Genomic DNA, 9914 nt, shown 5'->3' on the forward strand with positions numbered 1-9914 from the left:
TGAAACAGTATTTTCTCCTTCTCTTCTTCCATTTTTTGTATATTTGCCATACCTAATTAATAATAATAATAATGGATTGCATTTATATAGCGCTTTTCGGGGCCCTCAAAGCGCTTTACAATTCCACTATTCATTCACTCTCATATTCACACACTGGTGGAGGCAAGCTACAGTTGTAGCCACAGCTGCCCTGGGGCAGACTGACAGAAGCGAGGCTGCCATATCGCGCCATCGGCCCCTCTGGCCATCACCAGTAGGCGGTAGGTGAAGTGTCTTGCCCAAGGACACAACGACCGGCTCGAACCGGCAACCTTCCGGTTACAAGACGAACTACTAACTCTTTGAGCCACGATCGCCCCACAATTGTTTCAGGTCATCAAATGAATTCTAATATTGGACACAGATAGCCAAAGGAAAGACAAAATGCAGTTTTCAAATAATGTTTTTGTTTAGCAAGGGGAAAAAGCTGTTCAAACTTAGCTGCATCTGGGTGCATTTCAATGATATTGGAGACGCAAACCTGAGTGCAGAATTTATAAAATTAGGAGCTGGCTAAGGTGATCCCAATTCTTTTTTTCCATTGTGGAAAACAAAAGTTTTCAAACTTTTCCAGGCCTTAAACCTGATGCGTATTCTCCCTCATAGTAAATGTATAAAAATAAGGTGTTTAGGAAAACAGTGAATAAAAAATTGCTTTTCTGAAAAAGACAAAATTTGCAGTTCAGTATTGAATATTACATAAAATAACCTATATATAAAGTTTCTTTGAATGGCAGAGATGCGGAAATGTGTGCATGTAGCACAGAGCCGTGGCTCAGTGTCTAAGTGTCTTAATGAGAATGTGCCTTGAAGCGATTTAGAATTCTTATCTTGTTTGATTTGCTGCTCACCATAAACAAGCACAAACAGAAGTTTTGGATTTTTAACTGTATTTTCATAAGTTTGACGGCTTTTGATATTGATAAGAACCTCCTGTTTTGGCCATTCATATTAAAAAAAAAGTAATGGGATTTCTGCTCTTCTAGAAAATCCTGAATGAGAATTTCCGACCATCAGTTTGTGCCTTGAGCCCGAAGGGCACTTAGGTAATGCAGCAATACAATAAATTCAAGGCACCCCAGCAAGTCCACCTCTGCATGGCTCAAGAAAACAGTGGACTAGTCGAGGTCTAGTCTGATTAAGATGCTTTGGCGTGACCTTAAACAGACCGTTCATGCTCGAAAACTAGGGCTATCTCTGTCTAACATTAAAATTTGTTAAGTGTGATTAAAATGCAAAATAACTAAACAAAAATCAGGGGAAAAAAAGTTTTCATGGCACTGTAAACTTCATAAACTGCTTTTGAAGGAAAAGCTTTTCTGACTCAGTATATATTTTGTCTTGTCTCCCTCCCATCACCCCCAAGTGTTCATGGCAGATGGCTGCTCCTTCCCGAGCTTGGTTCTGGTCAAGGTTTCTTCCTGTTAAAAGGGACTTTTCCTTTCCACTTTTGCCAAGTGCTTGCTCATATGGGGTCATCTGATTTTGGGGGTTTTCCCTTTATTATTGTTGGGTTTTTACCTTGGAGTATAAAGCGCCTGATGTGACTGTTGTTGTGTTTTGCAACTATTGAATTGAATTGAATTGAATTGAATTGAATTGAATTGAATTGAATTGAATTTCACCAGCTTCTGAAAAAACATCCACTAAATTGGCATAAAAAGTGGAAGAAAATGATACAAAAACTCTTTTGTTGATGTGAAAAGCCAACCAAAGTGAAAATGACAATGGGAATGAGCAGTGGAAAGATGGCTTATGTAGCAACAGCAGGAATGTTTAGTGGAATTTTGCATACTTTTTTGGTAACTGCAGCTGCCAGTCCCCGCAGCAATAGCAAGTCACAAGCTCTTCAGAGTGTCCTGTCATGCTAACAGGTTCACGTTTGATATCTGAAAGACATATTTTCAGAGGAGTATTAAGCACTTGCATGCTGCTCTGCAATTTTAGGGATCACTTTGGCTAGTTTAACTTCTCATCTTTCTTTTTGGTGCCCCTGCTCTTCTTGTCTTCATCCATGTCCCCCTTTGGCCTTCAGCCCCTCTGTCATACATCTTCTCACTGAGCCCATCCAACCTCTCTTGTCTTCACCCCTACTGTTGGAAGGTTTGTCCTATTCGTGTGCCTAATTTCCTCTCTCCAGCACCCTGCCCACCTCCAGTACTCCTCTCTTGTCAGTGATGCAACCTGGTGTAGGTTTTTTTTTTTTTTAATCGGGGTGAGCCCGGTATGACTGGCTTGCATTGCCACAGGTGCCAGCTGCCCCTCATGCTTCAAGCACAAGCACTTAAAGCACTTTAGCTGCACTGCTACTTGTCAATGCATGCAGTTAAAGACAATTGGACCTATCAGCATCTGCATTCCTTTCGTAGGTAATGTCAGATGAAAGAGTGTGATACAGTTAGAAAAACAACAACAACAAAAAACAATACTAACCTATGGAGGAGGAGAAAAAAAATGTAAGAAAGAAAGAAACAAAACTACACCAGGACTTCTGACAGCAAACTTAGAGATCACCCCCTTTAGAAGTTTTCCATTCAATGCAACTCTTTCTTTTCTCTTTTCTTTTGGTTGTTGTTGTTGTTGTTGTTGTTTCTTTGAAAAAACTTGCTTGTATGATCGTACGCCAACAAATTTCCACAAGGTGAACACGGCACCAAATATGCATTCACACAAGTGGTAGGGGGTCCGAGGGAGGAGGTGTGGTCCTCCCCAAGGAGCTTCCTGCCCTGATGCTCTCCTGCGTCCTGTGTAAAGACTTGAAAAGTGGAGAGAGCGCCGACAAAGAATGCTTGCCCAGTAGCTTGGTAGCATAAAAAACATCGGCTGTAAACTTCCTCTAACAGACAGCAACATCTTAGAACCAGCCTGTTGGTGCTATATCCAATCTATTCAAAGACTTGATGTTAAGCGGGAGGACACACATAAAAATATGTTTAAGCTATTCCCTCCCTAATATTTGTGTGTCTTTTTATATATTATTATTATTATTTCCTGGCCAGCTTTGTGTCTGACTAGACATCATGTACAGTACGTAAAAATAAAAAAACCTTATTTATATAAGAAAGAACTATAAGCTGATCCAAACTTCTTATGAACACCAGTGACTCACCAATTGCACAGCAAAAGTCTATGATTCAGTGTACTTTGGGGAATATAATCACTAATGAATGTTTTCTTCTTTTTTTAAATCAACCTTTTCCTTCTGTTGCTCTTTGGATAGCTCTGTGCACATCTACATCAGTCAGACATTCAGATACATCCTCATTGTAGTTCACTGCTTCTTAAGGCCAGTGAACCTCTCACCTCTCAGTAAGTCAGTTCTCTCCATGCACACCCAGCCATCCTGCCCCAGTCTGTTAGCAGAGCGAGGGTCACACTTGTGTAATGTCACCTTTTATCTTTTCCTTTCTTGTTTTTGTTTTCTTCTTGCTGGTAAGACTCTTCTCTGTTCACGGGTAAATGTATTCAAGTTTATCATGCAATGATTTTTTTTTTTATCATATCTAACTAGAAATCACACAGCTATTATTTTTCTCTGAGAAAGGAGATGATTTTGAATATTTAATGACTTTTTTTTTAAATAAAAATGCAACACATTTTAATCTGCTGCCTCTGTTGTGTCTTTTTCCCCCACTTCTCTGACTTGTCTTCATCTTAATTTCAGGAACACTATTTTTTTTGTGCTCCTGTTTTTTGAATGCAGTTGGGCTCCCTTCAGTCTTGGAATGTGTCAATAAGGATAAAGCAAAGGTTCAATTTGTAAAGAACAAAAATAAATGTGGTGGTGCCAGGCAGGCTGGCAGTGGGCATGAGAGGTTGAGGCAAATTCCTGTGCCCGACCAAGGCAAACAGAGAACAGGTCAAAAGGCAGCGCAGAGCTGCTTGTCCCAGAGAACCGGCTAAAGTTAGAAAAAGGACCTCCACTTTAGATCACTGTGATAACACTGCTCACAAACACACACTGAATATAGCAAAAGTGGTCCGGGAGAGCATCGACACAGCCTCTGCCAATCATGTCCTGATGAAGCTGTTATTATTATTCTCATGTTTTCTCCACCTTACAGTGCACAAAACAAGCCTGCTTGTGGGGAAAGAAATGTCAGGAGCACATAGCTGAGATTAATGTTTTTATTAAATATATCACCATTTTTTCTCTCTCTCTCTTATATCTCAATTACAAAAGTGTACATACACACGAGTGAGCAGTTAGTCACTTTGGAATAGACTCACATAAACAATAATTCTCTCTCCAACAGCAGCATGTGGCTAGAGTCGAGCCAGCGCACACAGCAGGGCTTTTTTTTTCTCTTTTTTTCTTGTTGGTCAGAGAGGAATGGCAACATGTATAAAGTAGCAAATCTTTTTTTATGACATCTACACAGGTGACAACAGACACGTAAATATCGGAGGTAGGTAAATGTTGAAATACCCGTCTGAGAGGCGCCGAACGTGAGCAGCCGCCGCCTGTGATGTTATCTGCATCCCCACGGGATCATGGGGAACATTTTCTGAGTATTTAAGGAGTTCCCAACTGAGAATTTTGCATTCACTGACAAAAAATAATAAAAAGACAGCAACAACACAAAAACAAAAACAATGACAAACTGGAACATTAAAAAGAAACAGCATTCAGAAATACTTCTAAATGACATTTGGTCACTCAGTGCTTTTGTTCTTGCTTGGTTCATCAAGCAAACCTCCAAACAACTCCTTAAGGGTAGAGCGAGCTCAACTCAGCAATGGAGTTACTTAGGGCCAAGATACATATATACACTTTATACACGTAGATAAAAATAATAATTATAATATAACAATAACAATAAGGCAACGCAAGATGATATAAATACTTATGAAATAATTACAAATAAAATGCAATACAATTGAAATAAATAAGGCTGAAGAGTAAATACATTAATATTAAAATCTCCTTTTCAGAAAAAACAAAAATATATTTTTTTCTCTCTTTGGGATGGGTGTTTGAAGAAGGAGGAGGTGGGGGGTAGGGGATCGGGGTGGTTGGGACCCACAGTCCCGTAATGACAGTGTACCTGAATTAAACACCACCATGGACAAGAGCAATAAATAAACAGATATTAAAATAAAGGAAACATCAGTGGCTTGCGTCTTCTTTTTCTTCTTCTTCTCATGAGATCTGCTTCAGTGGTTGATCTCTTTAAGGGCATTCGGCATCTGCAGACAGTTCTGTGGAACCTAAAATCCTCTTGCCATTCCAGGAATTCACACACCAGCATCGACCCCTCTGTCCGTCCAGCGAGGATTCACACTGTGGAGAGAAAGGGAAGAAGAAACCCTCTTATTCAGTGCCTTTGTTGGGTACACACACACACATACAAAATCTCTCATTCACCCACAATTATATTACAGCAGGGTATTGGGAGCTCTCTCTCTCACACACACACACACAGTCCTTTTACTGAAGGTACCAACCTGCTTGGGTTTGTAAAGCCCGTTTTTGTCACAGTTGGGGAGGTAGAATCTGGTTAACTTGTCCCCCAACTTCTGCTGGGATTTGGCAATCTTTTCCAAAGCCGTCTGCAGCTCTAGGTGACAGGGCCCCTGCACAGCACACACACGATGGAGATGGGTTAATCTCAGTCGATACAAACAAAGTATTATCAGCCACGTCTCATTATCAGCAAGCACGTAGGCTGACATGAAACTACATATCAAACTTGTAATAATAAGTCTTCAATAAATTCAATAAGTCTGCAGACACACACACGCACACGTTTTCCATTATTTCAAACAGCACACGAGCGCGCCCTTGTGGCGCACCAGCCCTCTCTCAAACCTCCCAAAGAAACTTTTAGCAACACATCGCAGTGAGGATTTTCAGCACAGTAATGCGGACCCAGTGTCAGTACCTGCTCTATCAGCTTCTTGCGGATGGCGATGAGTTTGGCTTTCATGCTCTCCTGAGTGTCGGCGGCAGCCCGCGGGTCGTACGGCCTGCCGTGACCGGGGAGATAGTGGCTGTAGCCGGGGTCCGAGATGATGGCTGCGTTGTCCATCTCCAACGGCTCTGGCTCTTCCTGATCTGGAGAGAAAACGCGAATGAATGAATGAATGAATGAGTGCGACTGTAAAAGATCCCAATGTTGAGGGTTTGCTGAGATGATCTGAAACACTGATGGAGAATGTGGAGGTGATAGGCCTTACCTTGTGTCTGGGGCTCGGGGGTGGGCTCGGGCTCAGGGCTCTCCGTGCACACGGCTTGTCCGCGGGTGAGGGAGTGCAGAGGCCGGGGGTCGCCGGGTCTCGGCACGCACCTCAGCCCGGAGCCGCACGGCGCCGTGTAGATCCCGCACAGCTCCCCTGCTTTCAGAGCGCAGGCGAGGCAGCATCCACAGCCGGGCTCCCGCAAGACCTCGGCGCATCCGGGCGCCACCGCTGGACACTGGCTCAGCTTCTCCGGAGTACACGGGGCGCAGCGAATCGGCTCTGGCCCCACCACCGGGGACCCCAGCGTCCCTGTGAGCAGCACGGAGCACAGAGCCGCCGTCACGACGTGTCCTACGTATAATCCAGCCACGGCCAGCATTGTTATCTGGATACTAAATATGAAATGTAGCGCAAAGCAGAGATGATGATCAGAAGTACGAGCCGGGTCGCCTCCTGCTCCTCAGTTGTGTCTTTCGTTTGATTTTGGGAAAATGTCTAACTGTGCGTTGCGCGCAGCCGTATTTATAGCCGGCTCCTCTGCGAGTCTTTGACGCGTCGGCGTTATGAATGATTTCTGAAAAGAAGGTGTAATGATACGATGGGCTCTGATTGGCCCGTCCACGTCCGGTCAGGCAGCTCATCTGAATACAACATTCGCGTCAATATTTAGTTTGGAACAGGCAGTGCTTTTTGCGTGTACCGCCGATGAGTGACGACACCAGTGTTTGCTGTTGCAATCAAGGACCCCCTTTCCTCACCCGGGTGCCACACTGAACTCCAGAGTACTACATTAAAGTAACAAGGCGCGGGCAATGAGTTATCAGCACCGTTTTTCTCTTGTTTATTTTTGTTTTTCTATAAGTTGTAAAGAGGACACGCATAAACTGACTGAGGGGAGAAACAGTTCCTTGTTTTTTGGAGGGGGGGGGGGGGGGGGGTGCTTTGCTGCAGATGACCTCCTCTGGAACAACACTGATTATTCATGAATTGGTCCATTCATAAGAGGCTTTTATTAATTGTCCTCCACAAACTTCTTACACAACTTTGGAAAAGAAAAAAAATAACAACAATGGGCGCAAATTACGCACGCCCACGCTGAGCGCCTGGAGCGTGGGCCTTCCGAGAGCGAATAGGTGGCTCTAATTTTGACATGAGAAAGCATCGGAGCGTTGCGAGGAGATAATAAAACTCCAGTTTCAGAAATAGCTCCGTGAAACGGGGTCGCCGTTTGGAGGGCTCGGGACTCTCTGTATGAGATCCCCGTCTACCCCTCGCGCGCGCACTGGAGACGGCTTTGAGCTTCATCCAGGAAATGTCCCGTTGTAATTATCTGTTTCCGGGGATAATAATAGACCAATGCTTTTGAATGGGGGCTAGCCTGACGTGGCCGCAGACACGTCCCAGGCCTCCCAGCCGCTCTCTGGGGACTTTGATGGTCCCACAGTGGACGACATGCACATTTTCACGGCTTGCTGCAAGGTATTTTCAGTCTTGTCACTGCTGACGTGCATGTGAGAATGTTCCCTCCATTTAGAAAAGACCCCCTTCCTCCCCCAGCACACACACACACACACACACACACACACACTAAAGGGAAAAAAAAGATTTTCCTTTCCCAGTGCACACTGTCCCCTATTTAAAAACCCTCTTTACACGCTATGATAAATTATCACCTAATATCTGACTTTCTGATGCAATGCCCTGCATGGTGTCATTATCTCTATGTAACTGCTTTGTGAGATTGCATCATCTGCCAATTGGTTTAACAGCCACTCAAACTCATTGCCCAGATTTCTGTTCCTCCAAGCCCTGGGGTGAAATAAAGATTTAGGGGACTCGTAGCTAACAAGCTGAAGTCCTGTTTGAATGTAATATGTAGATCCTGGGGTTTATTTGAGCTGGTTGTCCTCCTCTGGAAATTTTGAACATCCAATTCACTTTTTTGCGCACAATTTTGTAAAGAAAACATAAAAATCAGCAGCAAGGTGACAGTTCAATACTGCATTCATATGCTACAGTAAACAATGTGCTCCGTGATATTTTATATCATTTTCCAATAAATACTCATTCTCAACTTCTCTGATTTGATATCATCCCTGCTGAGTCCACATGAGTAGAGAGTTTCTTTACTTCTCGTTTGGGGAGGCCACTTGTTTAAATGTGTTTTTAACCTCTTTTTACAAGTGAACACATAAAGCCCCAGATTTATTATATGTTTTGGCATATTTTGAAAACACATCTCGACTACATTACTGATTCTGACCCGAAAAAAAATTGAAAGGGAAAATTTTTGATCTTGAATTCATGGTCTCAGAAGATACTTTCAGGTCTTCTTGAACAAAACATATTCAATATGTGAATTATGGTTCCATTACAAAAACGAATGTCAAACTCATTTTGGGCCACGTACAGCCCACTTTGAGCTCAAGTGGGTAAAACACCCCTGTCCTTGTAAAGAAGTTTAACCACACTTTTTTACCTTGGAAAATAAAAAGGATATTTCTATAGGAGATACTAAAAAACAGCAATCCTTTTGTCGTGTAATTGTTTGTAATTGTTTGTCTGTTACTCAGTTACTTTGTTGTTATATGAATGGCCATGGTCTTTATCAGTAGTAAAAGCTGAAAGCCATGTTAAATACAGTTAGAAATCCAAAATTTATGCCCTCCAAAGCGTTTCCAAAAACCATCCAGTGGGCCTCATTAGAGTCTTTGTCGGGCCAGTCCTGGTCCTTGGACCTTATGTTTGACACCCCTGGTTTTAGGGTGAAGCAGAACTTTAGTGTGTGTTTCCATGTGTGATGTTCAAGTTGGTATGGATGTGAGTGTCCGATGTCCTCAGTTTCAACATGAGATGACAATGACCAAAATTATAAACTCGAGGGCTTGAAAACAGGACAAACCAAGGGGTGACGTCAATAGTCCATCTGGTAACAGACCAGTGAGGTTTAAATTGTGGTATTTATGTACGATATTTAAAAACTTTATTAAGTACTCAAATGCCTTTACTCTACTCCCACACAGCACTTTATTGTATGCACTTTAGTCACTTGTTGTTAGCACTATGACCATATTAGTTTTTCCTTGTTCGACATAAACATAAAGACTTGAGGAGCCGAGGGATCAAACCACTGGCCTTCTGATGGCTTCTGAAGTCTGGGTGACCCCCTGAGCCACAGCAGCTACTTTTATGAGGGTTAAAAGGACAGAGGCAGCATTCAGGCCATTCACCAATAAAACACGTGCACATGTGCAGCTTATACACTATGTCCTACAGGATGTCCTAATGGTGTTTATTTTTTCTCACTCTCACAGGACAGGAAGTCCTTTGACAGCATCCTTTCTCGACTTAGAGTTGGCAAAACATTTTTTTTCTTTTGCAAGGGCTGTACAGCATTTTATTTTATGTTTACTTGTATTTTATTTATCTCATATATCGCTTTGAGAGTTGCACTTGATTGCATTTAATTCACAGTTTTGAGTAGGCAGGAGATAAATGTTGGTTTGATAAGCTGACTGGGAAACAGAAACATCACAATTCAGCCCCAAGTATCTTACAGACTGTGTTTGTTTATCTTGGTCTCATAGTTGTGAAGCTTTTACTAACTGAATATGAGGAACACCTTTTTAATCTTAAAAAAATAGGCTAGTGCATAAAGGGTTAAAACTGTCAGACAGTTCAATCCTAACGAG

The 9914-nt window shown here is 42.5% G+C and overlaps 1 protein-coding gene across 1 annotated transcript; it reads right to left on the reverse strand.

Annotated features, from left to right (window-relative positions):
* Nucleotides 1-4028: 4028 nt before the first annotated feature.
* igfbp1a (insulin-like growth factor binding protein 1a) lies at nucleotides 4029-6752 on the reverse strand. The gene is made up of 4 exons (XM_035910767.2): nucleotides 6220-6752; nucleotides 5925-6097; nucleotides 5488-5616; nucleotides 4029-5323 (listed from the first exon to the last, which is right to left on the reverse strand). Exons 1-4 carry the CDS (start codon nucleotides 6599-6601, stop codon nucleotides 5213-5215), a joined length of 795 nt encoding a protein of 264 aa, XP_035766660.2. The 5' UTR covers nucleotides 6602-6752; the 3' UTR covers nucleotides 4029-5212.
* Between the last annotated feature and the right edge of the window lie 3162 nt (nucleotides 6753-9914).

The sequence above is a fragment of the Neolamprologus brichardi genome, chromosome 17, assembly GCF_056152115.1.
Source record: "Neolamprologus brichardi isolate AB-2024 chromosome 17, ASM5615211v1, whole genome shotgun sequence".
Classification (NCBI taxonomy): Eukaryota; Metazoa; Chordata; class Actinopteri; order Cichliformes; family Cichlidae; genus Neolamprologus; species Neolamprologus brichardi.

Bases quoted from the DNA above. Each gene is read 5' to 3' on its own strand.
- igfbp1a (XM_035910767.2), bottom strand. From the start codon at position 6,601: ATGCTGGCCGTGGCTGGATTATACGTAGGACACGTCGTGACGGCGGCT. The intron at 6,098-6,219 runs GTAAGGCCTATC...TTTTCTCTCCAG, and splicing joins CCCCGAGCCCCAGACACAAG to ATCAGGAAGAGCCAGAGCCG. The intron at 5,324-5,487 runs GTTGGTACCTTC...TTCTCTCCACAG, and splicing joins GGCTTTACAAACCCAAGCAG to TGTGAATCCTCGCTGGACGG.